The 19143-nt window shown below is 43.2% G+C and overlaps 1 protein-coding gene across 1 annotated transcript in view; it reads right to left on the bottom strand.

Moving 5' to 3' along the window:
* Positions 1-310: 310 nt before the first annotated feature.
* LOC311124706 (myosin heavy chain, fast skeletal muscle-like) overlaps positions 311-19143 on the bottom strand; it is a gene marked incomplete at both ends in the record, with an annotated part of 131900 nt that continues 113067 nt past the window's right edge. Inside the window, 36 exons of the mRNA XM_084198811.1 lie at positions 311-331; positions 820-951; positions 1387-1482; positions 1578-1682; positions 3022-3192; positions 3331-3456; positions 3614-3817; positions 4020-4328; positions 4490-4614; positions 4932-5097; positions 5208-5391; positions 5543-5739; positions 6117-6235; positions 6424-6550; positions 8368-8757; positions 9072-9162; positions 9331-9476; positions 9573-9749; positions 10096-10338; positions 10534-10789; positions 11264-11400; positions 11841-11964; positions 12116-12233; positions 12350-12437; positions 12531-12595; positions 12953-13256; positions 13479-13649; positions 13744-13893; positions 14062-14180; positions 14453-14591; positions 14895-14998; positions 15335-15433; positions 15800-15860; positions 16027-16119; positions 16285-16393; positions 16654-16681. Coding sequence (XP_084054937.1) covers positions 311-331; positions 820-951; positions 1387-1482; positions 1578-1682; positions 3022-3192; positions 3331-3456; positions 3614-3817; positions 4020-4328; positions 4490-4614; positions 4932-5097; positions 5208-5391; positions 5543-5739; positions 6117-6235; positions 6424-6550; positions 8368-8757; positions 9072-9162; positions 9331-9476; positions 9573-9749; positions 10096-10338; positions 10534-10789; positions 11264-11400; positions 11841-11964; positions 12116-12233; positions 12350-12437; positions 12531-12595; positions 12953-13256; positions 13479-13649; positions 13744-13893; positions 14062-14180; positions 14453-14591; positions 14895-14998; positions 15335-15433; positions 15800-15860; positions 16027-16119; positions 16285-16393; positions 16654-16681 — 5294 coding nt within the window. The remainder of the gene's footprint in view (positions 332-819; positions 952-1386; positions 1483-1577; positions 1683-3021; positions 3193-3330; positions 3457-3613; positions 3818-4019; positions 4329-4489; positions 4615-4931; positions 5098-5207; positions 5392-5542; positions 5740-6116; positions 6236-6423; positions 6551-8367; positions 8758-9071; positions 9163-9330; positions 9477-9572; positions 9750-10095; positions 10339-10533; positions 10790-11263; positions 11401-11840; positions 11965-12115; positions 12234-12349; positions 12438-12530; positions 12596-12952; positions 13257-13478; positions 13650-13743; positions 13894-14061; positions 14181-14452; positions 14592-14894; positions 14999-15334; positions 15434-15799; positions 15861-16026; positions 16120-16284; positions 16394-16653; positions 16682-19143) is intronic.

The raw sequence follows: 19143 nt of genomic DNA on the forward strand, positions 1-19143 counted from the left end.
GCAGTCCTTGCATCCATAGCTCAGTCTGAGAATTTGAGAGTGGTTACATTTCTCCAGCCTCATCCATCAGCTGTTTACCAAAAAAACTGACTGCTTTGTCCGGGTGACCACTTTTGCTGTTGGAATTACAGATTGCTCCATTATTTTAAGTACAATATTTTTATGGTATGAAAAAGCTGTTTGCTAAGTAATAAGTCCACAGTCACAAAGGAAGTGTATGTAGGTCTACATCTTTTTAATCAATGCTCAACATTTCACCATGAAAATCATATTTTATGCAACACAGGAAAATGATAAGACTTGGTCTTGTTTATTCAGCAACTTCTTTGCCCTGTAAGAAGAAAGAAAGAATATAATGGATCAGTAATAATAATGAACATGATAAATAGATGAACACTTGGATAGAATATAATGGATCAGTAATAATAATGAACATGATAAATATATGGATAGACTTGGATAGAATATAATGGATCAGTAATAAAAATGAACATGATAAATATATGGATAGACTTGGATAGAATATAATGGATCAGTAATAATAATGAACATGATAAATAGATGAACACTTGGAAAGAATATAATGGATCAAGCATTTAATGCTCAGCACTCAGCTTGGATTTTCAGGGTGAAGTACTAACTGAATTAATCTTATTAGATTTTTTTGCCCTACCTGAAATGTGCTTCTCAAAGATCTTAAATACAGTTGAGTGAGTGTAAAAGGTATGTGTTGACCTCTGTGAAGACTGAATCATAGGTGGTGTTGATGTGGTCATATTTGAACATCAGTCAGGTTTAGGTTTAGCAGCAGTTCTGTACCTTTCCAGTGTCACGGGTCTTGGCTCTGAGCTTGTTGACCTGAGTCTCAGCGATGTCAGCACGCTCCTCAGCCTCCTCCAGCTCATGCTGAACCTTCCTGAACTTAGACATATGGCTATTGGCTGCTTCCTCCTGGGTGAAGAAAAGAGATGGAGAGCGAAACATCAGCATTTAAGGTTTGATGCTTCAGGTAGCAAATAAAAAATCTGTTTTTAAAGGTATTTTCAACAACAAAAATATAGACCGATTTAGGATAGCAACATATATAGGAAGATAGATGATACAGCAGAGAAAGTGAGTGGAGGAACAGGGGATCAAACCGCTGCCTCCAACACCACCACTAGACCAGCAAATTAATATTCAACCCCCTCTCCTTTAAGTTAGTAACACATAGGCATAGGAGGCACTCAGAAATGTGTATAATTTCTTCAGTAATGACTTGCAATATCAATTGAGTCCTTGTTGACTGATGTGCCGTAGCAACACTTCAACTAAACCGTATGGACATTACGTTTTGTAGGGAGAAAATACATTTTCAAATGTATGCTTTCAGAGTATTTGACTCACCGCTTCCTCAGAATTCCTCTTGTAGGCCTTCACTTTCAACTGCAGCTTATCTACCAGGTCCTGAAGTCTGCTAACGTTCTTCTTATCCTCCTCAGTCTGTGGGAGAAGATCAAAGAATCAATGTCCCATAGTTGTATACACAAACCTGTCTGTGTTAGTGTCAAGTGTGTGAAGAAGGCACTTTCTCTTACCTGGTAAGTGAGCTCCTTGACTCTGCGCTCATACTTGCGGACTCCCTTGACTGCGTCTACACCTCTTCTCTGCTCGGCCTCCACCTCAGTCTCGAGCTCACGCACCTTTGTGGAAGAAATAAACGTATTTGTTTGAGGTGGTGAAATCAGACTTAACAAATCTTTGTAACACAGACGTGTAGTGTTCTACCCAGTCAAGGAGGCACAATTGTTATCTGTCCCTATGTACTTTTAAACATTTAATTGTAGGGGTCTGTAATAATACCAACAACTTTTCATTATCTAGGTCAGTGGTTCCCAAAGAGGAATTTACATTTAAATGTGTTTATGAATATTTCTAGCAAGAACGGATTAAACAACCAGGGATCTTTGGAAAAAGTTTAGAGAGTGCAATACAGTACAATGTAAAATTATTAATCCACAATTTATGTAAAATAAAGAACGGGTCAGGGAGGCTCACAAGTCAATTCTTCTTGTATTTGTAATATGACTATTTATCCATTTTGTCATGTGTTTGCAGTTTCTGGTGCAGCACCAGTATGGCCACTAGAGGACGCCACTCGCGTGTTTTAATGTTATGAGATTTCTTCTATTATGGGAGGCTCGCGCTATGACAGTTGAGAGAAGTTTGCAAAGTGAGCCAACAGCAAGACAGAAGCACCGACATAAAAACATTGGTATATCTTTATTTTGAAGGTAAGCGACTGGGAAAGCACTATATTCGAGACGGTAATGTTTCTGGAGTATGTACATATGTTTGTTAAGATGTTATGTTGTGTTTTCAGGTTTTATGAACTTATTAAAGTCCGCTAGCCTACAAACTAATTCAGCCGTTAGCCTGCTGGCTGGTAAACCTGCATAGCAACGCTAGCTTCCCTAGCAACGGCCGGTGAATGAGACATGTCGCTATAGAGAGAAATGAAACAAATGTAACTAGATGTAACAAATGATTACTATGAGATAAAGTGGATGAATGTACATTATATTGTGTGTTGATGTGTATTGTGAATTTATATTTGTTGTTTATTCTTACTACTAATGAAATGGCAGTTTAGAAGAATTCTGCTGCGACAACTGTACAAGCCTGCGACAACTAGAGTAATACATTTGTATTTATTTGAAGGTCTTGGCTCAACTCCACTAAATAAGTGTAGAATTATTATAATTTGTTTTGTTATGGTCATAAATGCACCATCATTTAACATTTAAAAAGGCAACATTTGTAGAATTGCAGGAAATTAGCTTTAAAACGGCAACATTTTCTCTCTAATGCCAAGAAGGGGGACTTAACATTTCCCAGGGCCCGAGACTTGATTAGTCATGCCATGCACTACAGAAGTAACAGTAAACCTGCATGGAGGCTATTATGTATTTTTATATGATCAAATACATTTCCAGCAATCTGTCTTTCAATCCACCATAATCCACCCTGCTGTTAACTCACCCTGGACTCCAGTTTCTGGAGCTGCTTCTTGCCTCCCTTCATGGCCAGATTCTCAGCCTCATCCAGGCGGTGCTGCAGGTCCTTGACTGTGACCTCCAGGTTCTTCTTCATCCTCTCCAGGTGAGAGCTGGTGTCCTGCTCCTTCTTCAGCTCCTCAGCCATCATGGCCGCCTGGAAAAGTAGTTTGTTTAATTTATGCACCAATTGGCACCAATCATAACGCCCCTCTAAGATCTTTGTTGTTCTTAACCAGCCCAGCTACCATTGGCACTTGGGGACAAATCAAGTCGATGTAATTAAAGAACTCACGTCAGTGATGGCCTTCTTGGCCTTCTCCTCTGCATTCCTGGCCTCCTGGACAATATCGTCCACCTCTCCCTGCACCTGCACCAGGTCAGTCTCCAACTTCTTCTTGGTGTTCAGAAGGCTGGTGTTCTGAAGGATGAAATAAGACGATTTTTTAAACTCTCAAGAGAACTTACAAGTCACAAGGCTGAAATTATGAAAATCTAAAGTAAGCACTGTCAAATTCCAGGTGTGTTTAAACTGTATGCTTGGTTGACTTCCATTGGAAATGGCTTTTGACCCATACCTGGGAGTGCAGCAGTCCAACACGCTCGCTGGCGTCTACCAGCTCAGTCTCAGCCACTTTGCGGCCTCTCTCTGTCTGCTCCAGAGCAACTCTAAGCTCCTCGATTTCAGCCACCATCAGACCGTTTCTGCGCTCCACCATGGCTGCCTGTTCCTTCATGTCCTCTGCGACACGAACAGCGTCATCAAGGTGCAATTGGGCATCCTGGGGTTCACAATGACATATGTTCATTAGGACTTGTGGAAGTAGGGGCGATAGGATCGATCAGTGACAGAAATGTAAATTGGTACGAATTTCTCCAGTATCGTTACCTTTAGTACATAAACCACTCTTTTTAATTTCTCAGATTCACAAACAAATCCCTAGCCATGTTTAGGTTTTGAACCTGATGTCCTAGTCCCTTTACCTTGAGCTGTCCCTGGACGTTCCTCAGCTGTTTCTGGGCCTCAGCGGCCTGCCTGTTGGAGTGGCTCAGCTGGATCTCCATCTCGTTCAGGTCTCCCTCCATCTTCTTCTTCACCCTCAGGGCATCATTCCTGCTCCTGACCTCAGAGTCCAGGGTGCTCTGCATGGAGTCAACCACCCTCTGGCTGTTCCTCTTGATCTGCTCCATCTCCTCATCCTTCTCAGCAATCTTCCTGTCCACCTCACCCTTGATCTGGTTGAGCTCCAGCTGCACACGCAGAATCTTGGATTCCTCGTGCTCCAGTGTGCCCTGGACAAACAGAAGCAGTCAGGCCAATTGTGTTCAATACATTTGGATGTCGGAATTAAATATGTATGACTACAATAAACACCAATACAGGGAGCATTAGACTGTAGCTGGCATTGGCTAGTGTAACACTGCTTTTCCTATCAAACAGCTGTAGTTTGTACCTCAGCCTCCTCCAGAGCGGTCTGGATCTCAGACTTCTCTGTCTCCACGGTCTTCTTGGCCTTCTCCAGCTCATGGATGCTCTTGCCAGTCTCTCCGATCTGCTCAGTCAGGTCAGAGATCTCCTCTGCACACACACACACACAGGAGCAGTTTAGACTTGGGAGATTTTCAGTGGATATCGCCAATGTACTGAATTTTACATTAAATCATATTAACATTTAATTCATTAACAGCACTTCATAGGGTCTTGCAAATCTAATCGCCTTTCACTTCTTTGGGTTGTTCAAAGGAATACCGACTACAAGTTAAAATTAAGAAATAAATTATACTGTACATGACATTTCTGAAATTGTGTAGTAGTAGTTTTGATGATTACTGTTCCCCTCACTTTCAAAACACTAGTCAAACATGAGCCAAAATTAATTGCTGTTAAATGCTCACGTTGCAGGTTCTTGTTCTCTCTCTTCAGAGTCTCCAGATGATCCAGAGCCTCCTCGTAGGAGTTCTTCATCTTGAAGAGTTCAGTGCTCATAGAGCGAGCCTCCTTCTGAGCTCCTTCCAGCTCAGCCTGACCCTCCTCATACTTCTGCTTCCACTCTGCCAGAACCTAGGGAAATACATGGGATTTTCATTAGAAGTCATTGATGAAGAGTTTTTAAATTAGTAATATGCAACAATTATACAATTGATATAAAATATAGGTTTATTCATTTTTACCTTATCAAAGTTCCTCTGCTTCTTGTCGAGGTTGGCGGCCAATGCGTTGGCTCTCTCAACGTCAATCATGAGGTCCTCCACCTCTCCCTGCAGCCTCTGCTTGGTCTTCTCCAGGGAAGCGCACTTGGAGTTGGTCGCCTCAATGGTCTCCTCAGCATCCTGAAGACGCTGGGCCAGCTTCTTCCTGTTGGACAACAGAGGGTGGTTTTATGGTGTATTTTTATTTTATGTTGACAAACAATACATATTGACGTAACATTTTCTCTGAGCCCTCTACCACCCTCAACATCCACACCCTATATATATATATTTTTTTTCTGTTGCGTGCGACTCACTTGGCCTCCTCCAGCTCCTCTGTGCGCTGGATGGCATCAGTTTCATACTTAGTCCTCCACTGAGCCACCTCACTGTTGGCCTTGGACATACCGCGTTGCAGCTCTGCCTTGGCCTCCTGCTCCTCCTCAAACTGCTCCCTCAGGAGGTCACAGTCATGGCGGGCAGATTGGACACCATGGGCCAGTGCATTTTTAGCCTGCGAAAGAGAAAGACAAAAAGAGAGATTAGAGATAGTCAAACAAATTACATTAGAAGTCTCTGAGGGTGGAGAGACAGTAGGAGTTTCTGAGGGTGGAGAGACAGTAGGAGTCTCTGAGGGTGGAGAGACAGTAGAAGTCTCTGAGGGTGGAGAGACAGTAGGAGTCTCTGAGGGTGGAGAGACAGTAGGAGTCTCTGAGGGTGGAGAGACAGTAGGAGTCTCTGAGGGTGGAGAGACAGTAGGAGTCTCTGAGGGTGGAGAGACAATAGGAGTCTCTGAGGGTGGAGAGATAAAAGGTGACTCTGAGGGTCACGTAGTCACCATCTATAAGAAGATATAGCTCTAAACTCTATGGACGGTGGAGTCCATTTTACCTTGACCTCCTCCTCAATCGCCCTCTTCAGCTCCTCCACCTGCTGGGTGAAGGCCTGTTTTCCTCTGGTCAGCTGAGACACCAGGGCTTCCTTCTCCTCCAGCTGGCGGCCAAACTCACCTGCAGGGATAGAGGGATATCTAGTTAATAGGGTCTCTGTTCTCTAAGATTGAAAATGTATTTGGAGGTATCGTAGGGCAATGTTAGGTGGTGAATAGTACAGTAGAAACTATGTGGATACAGCCCCCAACACGTTATTGTGTTTTACTGAAGGAAAGCATTGGATTGTTGTTCATTGTTGACGGTACCATTTTCTGTCAGGAGTCTGGCCCTCTGTCCGCTGATGTCGTTGACCTGGCGAACATTCTCATCATTCTTAGTCTTGAGCTCGCTCAGCTGGTCCTCTAGAGTACGGCACATCTTCTCCAGATTGCCCTGTTAGTGAAACATGTTCCATCATTCGTTTATATATGGGACTTTCATCACTTCCGTTTTGAGTGTGTCACTTGTCTCTGTGCTGCTGTGCTGTTTGTTTCTACTTGGCTACCTACTTGGCTACCTACTTGGCTACCTACTAGGCTACCTACTTGGCTAACTTTTAAAAAAAGAAAAAAACGTTGAATTCCATTCCAGTGTCTGTTGAATTTCAACACAGGCACACCTTATTCTACTGAATTAGGTACTGATTAGGTGATCACCTGAACCAAATCCTATTTAACGAGGAAAAGTATAAAAACCACTGCTGTGGTGTTTGATTCTACTTGGATACCTACTTGGCTACCTACTTGGCTAACTTAAAAATAAAAAAACTTAACGGTTGTAACTTTTAAAAAAACATTTAATCAATCTTCATTTAACACATGACCAATTATCGACTTTTTTCATTTCAACATTTGATCATATTACTCCAGTGCTAGCCTCTCTACACTAGCTTCCTGTTAAGGCTACGGCTGATTTCAAGGTTTTACTGCTAACCTACAAAGCATTACATGGGCTTTCTCCTACCTATCTCTCCAATTTGGTCCTGCCGTACATACCTACACGTACGCTACGGTCACAAGATGCAGGCCTCCTTATTGTCCCTAGAATTTCTAAGCAAACAGGAGGAGGCAGGGCTTTCTCCTATAGAGCTAAATTTTTATGGAATGGTCTGCCTATCCATGTGAGAGACGCAGACTCGGTCTCGACCTTTAAGTCTTTACTGAAGACTCATCTCTTCAGTAGGTCCTATGATTGAGTGTAGTCTGGCCCAGGGGTGCGAAGGTGAACGGAAAGGCACTGGAGCAACGAACCGCCCTTGCTGTCTCTGCCTGGCCGATTCCCGTTTCTCCATTGGGATTCTCTGCCTCTGACCCTATTACGGGGGCTGAGTCACTGGCTTACTGGTGCTTTCCATGCCATCCCTAGGAGTGGTGCGTCACTTGAGTGGGTTGAGTCACTGACGTGATCTTCCTGTCCGGTTTGTCACCGCCTCTGGCTCGTGCAGTGGAGGAGATCTTCGTGGGCTATAATCAGCCTTGTCTCAGGGTAGTAGAACCCTGACCTGTTCACCGGACGTGCTACCTTGTCCCAGACCTACCGTTTTCAACTCTGTCTCTCTACCTTACCTACTATTTCAACCTCTAAATGCCCGGCTATGAAAAGCCAACTGACATTTACTCCTGATGTGCTGACCTGTGTGGTCCTCTGTAGCTCAGCTGGTAGAGCACGGCGCTTGTAACGCCAAGGTAGTGGGTTTGATTCCCGTGACCACCAATACACCAAAAAAAAAAGGTATGCACACATGACTGTAAGTTGCTTTGGATAAAAGCGTCTGCTAAATGGCATATTATCATTATTACCTGTTGCAACCTCGACAACCACTGTGATTATTCTTTGACCCTGCTGGTCATCTATGGACGTTTGAACATCTTGGAGAAAAATATGGCCTTAATGGCCATGTACAGTTATAATCTCCACCCGGTACAGCCAGAAGGGGACTGGCCACCCTTCAGAGCCTGGTTCCTCTCTAGGTTTCTTCCTAGGTTTCTGCCTTTCTAGGGAGTTTTTCCTAGCCACCGTGCTTCTACATCTGCATTGCTTGCTGCTTGGGGTTTTAAGCTCGGTTCCTGTATAGCACTGTGTGACATCTGCTGATTTTAAAAGGGCTTTATAAATACATTTCATTGATTGATTGATTGAACTTCAGTTCACTTGAATGGTAATGTAGTTGGCCCTCCTCAACACTGCTTGACCAAAACATCACTACTCACCTTAGCCTTGGCGACGGCCTCCATGTTGCTGGAGAGGTCATCAATCTCCATCTTGTACTCGCTCTTCTCCTTCTCCAGCTTCTGCTTGACGCGCTGCAGGTTGTCGATCTGCTCCCCGAGCTCAGCCACACTGTCGGCCTGCTTCTTTCGCAGAGCGGCGGCTGTGGCCTCGTGCTGCAGGGTGGACTCTTCAAGATCACGACGCAGCTTCTGGAACTCAGCCTCACGCTTCTTGTTCATCTCAATCTGAGAAGCAGTGGCGCCTCCGGCCTCTTCCAGCCTCTCGCTGATCTCCTCAAGTTCCCTGGAGAGATCGGCCCTCTGCTTCTCAACCTTAGCCCTGGCAGCACGCTCAGCCTCAATTTCCTCCTCCAGCTCCTCAATACGGGCCTAGAAAAGGGGGCAGGAGCAGGGGGGATGAACACTACAATACAATTGAAACAAATAATAATAGTATGTATATTTTGCATAAATGTGTTAATACAAAGCCATTTACAGTAAAATATTCAGTAGACAGTGTCCCATGCAGGAACCAAAACCACAATGGTAAGAAGCACCATCTTTACAGCTGTTAGAAGCACCAGGAAGAAGCACCATCTTCCAACCTACAGAAGCAACTGGGAAAAATGTGTGCTATCAGAATAATGTTTTTCAGGAAATGATTGTGTGCTTTCCTGAACTGGAGCTTATATCCTGTACTGTACCTGGAGTTCCTTGATCTTCTTCTGCAGCTGAGCTCCCAGAGACTGCTCATCCTCAACCTTGCTGAGGAGCTGAGTGGTCTCAAACTCCTTCCTAAAAAACACAAACACGTTGATTGCAGAGTTGGTTTAGGTTTTATAGTGTAAAGGGAGTATAATACCATTCACGTTGCTTTTAAGAATGACATGCAAATGCTAATTCATAATTAATCAAGAACAACCATTATAGCAGCTGATACTGTAGTCATTTGTTTGTGTTTACTTCTTGATTTTCTCATCAGCTTGCTGCTTGTCATTCTCCAGGTCCATTATGGACTCCTGGGCCAGTTTCAGATCTCCCTCCAGCTTTCTCTTGGATCTCTCTAGGTCCATACGTAGCTTCTTCTCTTGCTCCAGAGAACCCTCAAGCTATAAGATAAAAACAAATATATTATTAAAATCTAAACAACTGAAGATAATATCATCTTACACACTATAATGGTTAAAATGTCAAACTCCACTCACGTCGTCCACTTGCTGTTCCAGCTTGGTCTTGGCCTTGGTCAGAGTGTTGACTTTGTCCTCCTCTGCCTGCAGGTCGTCCAGTGTCTGCTGGTGGGCCTCTTGGAGGGCTTTCTTCTCCTTGGTCAGCTTGGCAACACTCTCATCCATAGATGCCATCTCCTCTGTCAGGTTTTTAACCTGAAAATGGTGACAACATAATTATACTTCACCATAAAGGGGAGATTTAGTTTGTTATGTATTGCGTTCGTTTAAATTAGAAATGTGTCAACATGTACTGTACTATAGATGTAACACTAGATGGCAGTGTACACTATGCCAGTGTGCTGAATGGAAGTCATAAATGAGGGGGAACAGAACATGCAATGAATGTGGGGAGTACCCCGCAACTGAAATTCCACTGTTGTGTCTTAATTTTTCCTGCACCCACAATACAACTTGAATTCCATTTCTGTTAAGCTATGTTTTGAGTTGATTATTGTTATGATTATTGTTTGGTTAGACTGTCTATGGTAAGACACTAGACCTTGTTTTCAGTGGCGTGTTTCTCCTTCTCCACTTTGGCCAGGGTGAGCTCCAGGTCATCAATGTCCTTCTTCAGCTCAGAGCACTCATCCTCCAGCTTCCTCTTCTTGGCAGTCAACTCAGCATTGATCTCCTCCTCATCCTCCAGCCTCTCGGTCGTCTCTTTGAGTTTGGCCTCCTGCTGGATCTTGCTCTTGATGAGCCCCTCGCACCTTTCCTCAGCATCGTTCAGACTCTCTACTTCCTGGTTTCAGAACACGAGAAAAGATCAGCGGCCTCACTTTATATATTCAAGGTCAGAGCAAATCAATAGAAATTCATTAAATATATAACATGGGCAATAAAAATGTGTGAGTTAGCCACATACTTCACAGTGTGTTCATACATATGTATTCATGTGTGTGTAAATGTGCCCATATGAGGGTTGTTTTTCACTCACAGATGCGGCTTGGAGTGCCAGGTCATTCTTCTCCTGCGTCAGGGACACCAACTTCTCCTCCATTTGCTTCTTCGTGGCCAGAGCCTTGGCCAGGTCTGTCTTCATCTTCTCATAGTTCTCCTTCATGTTGGCCAGCTCCTTCTCAGTCTCTGCGCTCTGCAGCAGGGGCTTGATCTTGAAGTACAACTTCATCCATGGCCAGGTTTTCACATTCATGAATGAACGGATGTTGTACTGGATGGCGTAAATGGATTCTCTGGTCGACAGAAAGGATAGGGTGGCATGGTGAGTGACATGCTTAAAGCTACATTCTGGGATTCAAAGAACAACAAAACAGAACACCCCCGCCACTGTTTGTTTACAGCTGAGGAATGGGGCTAGGGAAATGTAACCCCTCTTAAATTCACAGACAGCAGTCTAGATGCAAGGACTGACAGGTCTTGCTAAGCTCATGAGGCATTTTATATTCTTCAAGAATGAATGGTTAAATACCACACATTTAAATGACAATTGAACAGCCAAACCCCAAACTGAAGCTATAAAGATAGAATCCTTAGTTGCTGCATCCATTTTTTGACTTCATAAATTAATTAACCAAAAGCTTTAATAGAGCATTATAAGACGTACTTTCTCATTCTGAACAACTCACAGCATATACAGCATGTAATCATAATGCATTAGATACAGGTGGTTGACAGAAAGCTTTGCCAAGATGTCCACTATTCCTCACCTCCTCTCCATCATCTTGCTAAACTCTCTCCTCATGAGGAATCCACGGCTGAGAGCCTGGACCATGCCGACCAGAGAGGCCAGCTTCTCATCTCTCATCTCCTCCAGGACACCCAGAAGACCGGCTTTGAAGAACACCTGAGACACAGGTTAGCATGGTCAATGGAACCACAGATGGTGACAGATAGAAAGGGTTGAATCAAAAGAGGGGAACAACTCCACTAGATAGTTTTGAACAACATTAACTTTGCAATGGTTACAAACTAACCATGGGATAGGATGTTTCTAAGTTGTTAGTTATTGTACAGTTGTAGATTAATAATGTACACAGATACAGATAACTGCAGCCATACCACTCTAACACAATGCACATGATAATGAGTTTAGTTTCTCTTCTATACTTCTATGACTTAGAAAAAAAAAACAGTAGAATGTTTTTCCACCTTTTCCTTTAGTTAAATGAAGAAGAAAGAACAAAAGGATGGATAGATCAACTGGAGAGATTTTATATGGTAAGGGTTTAAATTATCATTGAAAATGTGTTTTGTTGTCAGCTTTTGCTGGGGTATTTAACTGACCTTGGTGTGTCCAAACTTGTAATCTTCGTGATTCACATCAATGGACCCAAGCAGCTTCTCAGAAGCCTTCTTGTTGTCCATGAACTGGCCCTCGGGGATGACACTTGCATTCAGTACTTTGTACCTGAATGAAGAGACAGTTTTAAAGTATGTCAAGCTGTAATAGGTTGGTTATATTACGTAAAAAGTAAGCCTATTCTGATGCTGGGGAATCCCTTGGAGCAGATCTTTCTGTGTGTGTGTGTGTGTGTGTGTGTGTGTGTGTGTGTGTGTACCTCTGCTTGAAGTCAGCATAGATGATTCTGCTGGGGAAGCCCTTTCTGCAGATCCTGATACCCTCCAGTACACCATTACACCTGAGCTGGTGAATAACCAGGAAGTTCTCCATCAGACCTGGTAAAACAAACCAAGTCTCTTTTAATACTCATAAACAGGTTAAAGATTGAGATTGTTAAAGTCACTGATACTGTACTGATAAGATGTAATATTTAACTCAATATTTATTGTACCTGGAGTCTTTGACTCGTTGGGGATCAGGCAGCGCACAAAGTGAGGATGAGTGCTCCTCAAGTTGGTCATCAGCTTATGTAAGTTCTCCTGTAAGAGGGTTACAAACCATTTTCAGATAAATTATTTATTATAATCAATGCACCTTTTGAATGACTGAATATACACGTTTCAAAAGCTCACCCTGAACTGGGAGGACACAGTCTGCATGGAACCACCCTTCTTCTTGCCTCCTTTTTTGGCTTTATCTGTCAAAATGGGGAATAGTTGAAGATAACTAGAAAAGTACATTTCCTAGAGAGGGTGGAATAAATAGAATAATAATAAGAGTATGTAAGAAAGCTAGAGTGGTCTTGTCTTCAGCAAGCACACTAATTATAAACCAGAGAATCTCTGGTTAACTTCACACTTATCTAGAGGCAAATGCTGCCAATGAGATTATGTAAAATAACACTTATTGTATGATTGAATTAACCGAGTGTATGAGTAAATCAACTCAGTGATAAACCCTGAGAAATTGTCTTTCATTCAAAGACTTTAAAGAACATTTGGTCTGAGTTATAACTGGTGCTTAATTAAATATTTTGACGTGATGCTAGTCTTACCCTCAGGTGGGGGAGGAGGATACAGGGCAGCCAGAATTTTGACTCCAGACTTCCCGTATAACTGACAAACTGAGTCGTTCAGGGGATCCTTGTTCTTCTCCAGCCAGCCAGTGATGTTGTAGTCCACAGTACCGGCGTAGTGCACCAGGGAGAAGTGGGCCTCTGCCTTGCCTTTGGCAGGCTTGGGCTTCTCAAACGCCTTTGTTTTCCCAAGATGTTGGCAGTACAGCTTGTCCTTGAAGGTAGTGTCTGAAGACTTGGGGAACATGCACTCCTCTTCAAGGATGGAGAAGATGCCCAATGGCTTTATGAAAAGAGATGTATATCAAATTAATGATATTTACATTTAGGATTACATTCATTCCTTTAGTAAACATGCTATTATAGGATTGTATTAATTTAGAGGCACATAATAGGAAACATATTGAGTTCAGTCAGATGCGTTGTCAAACTGTGATAATGTCTCACACTGCGCTCCATATGAGCCTGCTGTTGCGGTCCAATATAATCCTCACAGACAGTTTACCTTCTCAATAAGCTCAATGCAGGCAGCCAAGTCCATGCCGAAGTCAATGAAGGCCCAGACGATTCCCTCCTTCTTGTACTCCTCTTGCTCCAGGACGAACATGGTGTGGTTGAAAAACTGTTGCAGTTTCTCATTGGTGAAGTTGATGCACAGCTGTTCCATGCTGTTGTACTGTTGATGGAGTTGTCAAAGGGATAATTTCATCATACAAGGCTGTAATCCGTCTCAATCAAAATTAATTATCTTGTTCTGGTCTCATACTCACATCAAAGATCTCAAAACCGGCAATATCGAGCACACCGATATAGAACTGCCTTGGATTCTTGGTGTCCAACATCTCGTTGATACGGATGACCATCCACAAGAACATCCTCTCATAGATAGACTTCGCCAGAGCACTGACTGAGTTATTAACCTGCAATGATAATCCATCAACTTAATACATGAGATATTGACCATGTCTAGTGATAAGGTGATAAGAGCTTGGGAAAAACAACATCATTATTCAAAAAAAGCAATACACTCGTTCCCTAAATAATGATGATGCTCAGAAAATGGTGGATGCTGTGTTTGGCCACCTTACCTGAGCCACAGTCTGTCCCTTGGTCACATACTCGTTGCCGACCTTCACTCTGGGGTAGCACAGAGCCTTCAACATCTCAGCTGAGTTCAGGCCCAGCAGGTAGGCGATTTTATCAGCCACTGGAGAGAGAGAACCAACAACAACAGACTCAGGCACACAAGATGGCTTGTTTCTGATGTCACACTGACAAAATAGTTTGTCTAATTTCTTTGTGGGTTAGGTTTTGATTCACCCACATCCATCATTTCTGGAGCTTGGAATTTGTTCTCTAGAAATGATCTCCTGCCTGACTTTCATGTGTCACTGTCTGTCTTACATGTTCTATTTCTATGTTTGGGACTGGGAATGGGACTAATGCTGTACATATTGTATATCTATGAGTGGGACTCACCCTCTGTGCCGTCTGGCTCAGCCTGCTCCTCACGCTGCTTCTGCTTGAATTTCATGTTGCCATGGTGCACTACAGCTCCTGTCAGCTTATAGATGCCAAGCTTCTCTTCATTAGTGAAGCCCAGGATTGTAATGGCATCCTGGCATTAAAGAGGAAGTACAACAGTGATGAACTGAACGGTAGTTTGCTCAGTTACACTACAGTTCTGTGCTGCTCACTGAAGAACGAAAGGGATGGTTAGATTTGACTCTTGACCATCACACTAGTAGATGGAGACACACAAGGAGTTTTACACAGTTTTACAGGGCACTTAGTTGCACTCTCTTGTGGACGTCTTAAGTCTTGCGAAATGTGAAGTCATGAAGAGTTCCTTGAGGCACATGCCTAACTAACATAAGGCATTTAGAATCAAACAAAAAAAATAACGCTTTGTTTGACTCACATCTGTGGCATCCAGCTCTTCCTTGTCGTTGATGCTGGCCACAGTGATCTGACCCTGGCTGCACATGGGGAAGTCGTAGGGGTTGGTGGTGATGAGCGTCATTTCTGTGGACAATGGAGAACGGCTTGTCAGTTAAATCTCTTAGAATTGTGCTGTCCTACCTTTACAGTATCTCTCCCTCCTTTACTCAATTGATGGACTCAAGGATACATGTAGTATATAATAAATAGCATCAAAAGTGGGGACTGAGACTTGTGGACTAGTGCATCACAGTGCATTACTTGATAGATCTTTCCCAAAGACCTGACCCATGTCTAGATGCCTTGTTACCTTGGATGTAATCATTGTAATAGTATTATTAGTGTGGACTATGAACATTTTTAATACGTTCCACAGATGGGGGTGGGAATAATTTCCCATGAACCTCTACTTTGCCGTACCAACTATCTCAGGTTTGTGGCCTGTCATCATCTGGAAGAAGATGTGGTAGCCTCTCTCATCGGGCAGCTGGAAGGACACTCTGGACTTCTCCAGCAGGTCTGAGAGAGAGAGAAAGAGAGTGTGAGAGAGAGAGAAAGAGAGTGAGAGAGATAGAAAGAGAGCGAGAGAGAGAGAGAGAGAGAGAGAAAGACAGAAAGAGAGAGAGAGAGAAAGACAGAAAGAGAGAGAGAGAAAGACAGAAAGAGAGAGAGAGAGAGAGAGAGAGAGAGAGAGAGAGAGAGAGAGAGAGAGAGAGAGAGAGTAAGAGAGTGAGAGAGAGAGAGAGAGAGAGAGAGAGAGAGAGAGAGAGAGAGAGAGAGAGAGAGAGAGAGAGATAAGATAAAATAAAATGTGATGATATCATCTCCAAAAAAGAATTTGTGTGAATTTAGGAAAGCATTGAGAAACAATCAAAACCAACTCACAGGTCTCAATGTCAGCTTTAGCCAGTTTGCCACCTTGGAAGTGAATCCTGATGAATTTACCCTATAGTAGATCATGGGGGTTAGAAATAGTAAATCTAACATTTTACTTTGATGGACCCCTTTAAATGTTACAGTTTGTTGGACATTTATTGATATAACTATAGGGAACTACTGAAACACATTTGTCCAATATAAGGTAACTTCCACAGTATGCCCTTCATACTTACAAAGCGAGATGAATTGTCATTCCTCACTGTCTTGGCATTACCGTAAGACTCCAGCAGAGGGTTAGCTGCAATGATCTGATCCTCAAGAGACCCCTGATTGAGAAGAACACAAGTTGCTCAGAAATTAGTAAAGTGGTCAAATTTGTTTTTGTCGATTGCTTGAACACTTTTCTTGAAACAGGATTCACCACTGGAATTTTTTTTACACAGCCAACCAACCTGAAATGTGTTAAAAAGCCAAACATGAGCACAACCTACCTGCATTTTGCTGGGGTCTACTTCCTTCTTGGCACCAGACACTGCAATGGTGGCAAAGTACTGGATGACACGCTTGGTGTTGACAGTCTTTCCTGCACCGGATTCTCCACTGGTTTATATGACAGAGGGGTTCAAGGTACATGTTTGAGTGTCAGATTGGCTTTCACTAAGAAATAGCATAGAAAAATACACTGTTGACCTGTTTCCTAACATAAGAAAATATTTTCTAATATTCCCATTTATCAACTCATTATTACACATAGCCTAATGCTCTAATCCATTCATAATGTCATGTATTTCATCACACCAAGAGACCCAACTTATTACAGTAGAAACACCTTCTCAATAACATTTTAGTGAACAACTTACGTAATCAGGACGGACTGGTTCTCCTTATCTGTAACCAAAAAACATATTGCTTATCATACTCAAGCAACATTATGGGGACATTATTGCATTCATAGCATCATCACGAATTTCAATTTGGAACATTTTCCATTCAAGGGTAGTGAAATCAGATATTCCCAGCAAACTGTTTGAACCTAGACTAGAAAACAGTAGATACCTCTCCGTACGTACGTCCGTCCATCCATCCATCCATCCATCCATCCATCCATCCATCCATCCATCCATCCATCCATCCATCCATCCATCCATCAGCACTTATGGACATCCATAGAGCTTCATATTTATCTATCCATGTGAGAGACGTATACTCGTTCGCGACCTTTAAGTCTTTACTGAAGACTAGGGCTAGGGTCAGTCTGTCCTATCTGGTGAAATTCTCCTGTCTTATCTGGTATTTTTTGTGAACTTAAGTATTGTCTCTTTCTTAGGACCTGAGCCATAGGACCATGCCTCAGGACTACCTGGCCTGATGACTCCTGGCTGTCCCCAATCCACCTGGTCGTGCTGCTGTTCCAGTTTCAACTGTTCTGCCTGCGGCTATGGAAACGTGACCTGTTCACCGGACGTGCTACCTTGTCCCAGATCTCTCTCTCTCTCTCTCTCTCTCTCTCTCTCTCTCTCTCTCTCTCTCTCTCTCTCTCTCTCTCTCTCTCTCTCTCTCTCTCTCTCTCCCTGTCTCTCTCTACCGCACCTGCTGTCTCGACTTCTGAATGCTCGGCTACGAAAAGCCAACTGACATTTACTCCTGAGGTGCTGACCTGTTGCACCATCTACAACCACTGTGATTATTATTTAACCATGCTGGTCATCTATGAATGTTTGAAAAACTTGAAGAACAATCTGGCCTTAATGGCCATGTACTCTTATAAAGTACATGTGGAAAGTATTCCGACACCTTGACTTTCCAAATTTTGTTACGTTTCAGCTTTATTCTAAAATGGATTAAATGAAACATTTTCCTCATCAGTCTACACACAATACCCCATAATGACAAAGCGAAAACAGCTTTTTAGAAGTTTTAGCAAAGTACTCAGACCCTTTTCTATGAGACTCGAAATTGAGTTCAAGTGGGTCCTGTTTCCATTGATCATCCTTGAGATGTTTCTACAACTTGAATGGAGTCCACCTGTGGTAAATTCAATTGATTGGACATGATTTGGAAAGGCACACACCTGTCTATATAAGGTCCCACAGTGGACAGTTCATGTCAGAGCAGAAACCAAGCCATGAGGTCAAAGGAATTGTCCGTAGAGCTCAGAGACAGCATTGTGTCGAGGCACAGATCTGGGGAAGGGTACAAAAAAAATCTGCAGCATTGAAGGACCCCAAGAACACAGGGGCCTCCATCATTCTTAAATGGAAGTAGTTTGGAACCACCAAGTCTCTTTCTAGAGCTGCTGCCCTGCCAAACTGAGCAATCGGGGGAGAAGGGCCTTGGTCAGGGAGGTGACCAAGAACCTGATGGTCACTCTGGCAGAGCTCCAGAGTTTGTCTGTGGAGATGGGAGAACCTTCCAGAAGGACAACCATCTCTGCAGCACTCCACCAATCAGGCCTTTATGGTAGAGTGGCCAGACGGAAGCCACTCCTCATTACAAGGCACATGACAGCCCCCTTGGAGTTTGCCAAAAGGCACCTAAAGGACTCTCAGACCATGAGAAACAAGATTCTCTGGTCTGATGAAACCAAGATTGAACTCTTTGGCCTGAATGCCGAGCATGTCTGGAGGAAACCTGGCAACATCATGCTGTGGGGATGTTTTTTCAGGATGAGGGAAAGATGAACGGAGCAAAGTACAGAGAGATCCTTGATGAAAACCTGCTCCAGAGTGCTCAGGACCCAGACTGGGGCGAAGGTTCACCTTCCAACAGGAAAACGACCCTAAGCACACAGCCAAGACAACACAGGAGTGGCTTTGGGACAAGTCGCTGAATGTCCTTGAGTGGCCCAGCCAGAGCCCAGACTTGAATCCGATTGAACATCTCTGGAGAGACCTGAAAATAGTTGTGCAGCAACGCTCCCCATCCAACCTGACAGAGCATGAGAGGATCTGCAGAGAAGAATGTGAGAAACTCCCCAAATACAGGTGTGCCAAGCTTGTAGCGTCATAGCCAAGAAGACTTGAGGCTGTAATCGCTGCAAAAGGTGCTTCAACCAAGTACTGAGTAAAGTGTCTGATTACTTATGTAAATATAATATTTCAGGTTTTTATTTCTAATACATTTCTAATAATGTTTAAAAACCTGTTTTTTGTTTTGTCGTTATGGGAAAAAACGATTTAATCAATTTCAGAATAAGGCTGTAACCTAACAAAATGTGGAAAAAGTCACGGGGTCTGAATACTCCGAATGCACTGTAATCTCCACCCTGCAGTGCCAGAAGAGGACTGGCCAACCCTCAGAGCCTGGTTCCTCTCTAGGTTTCTTCCAGTGGAGGCTGCTGAGGGGAGGAC

This window comes from Coregonus lavaretus (genome assembly GCF_964263955.1).
Source record: "Coregonus lavaretus genome assembly, contig: HAP1_SCAFFOLD_79, whole genome shotgun sequence".
NCBI lineage: Eukaryota > Metazoa > Chordata > Actinopteri > Salmoniformes > Salmonidae > Coregonus > Coregonus lavaretus.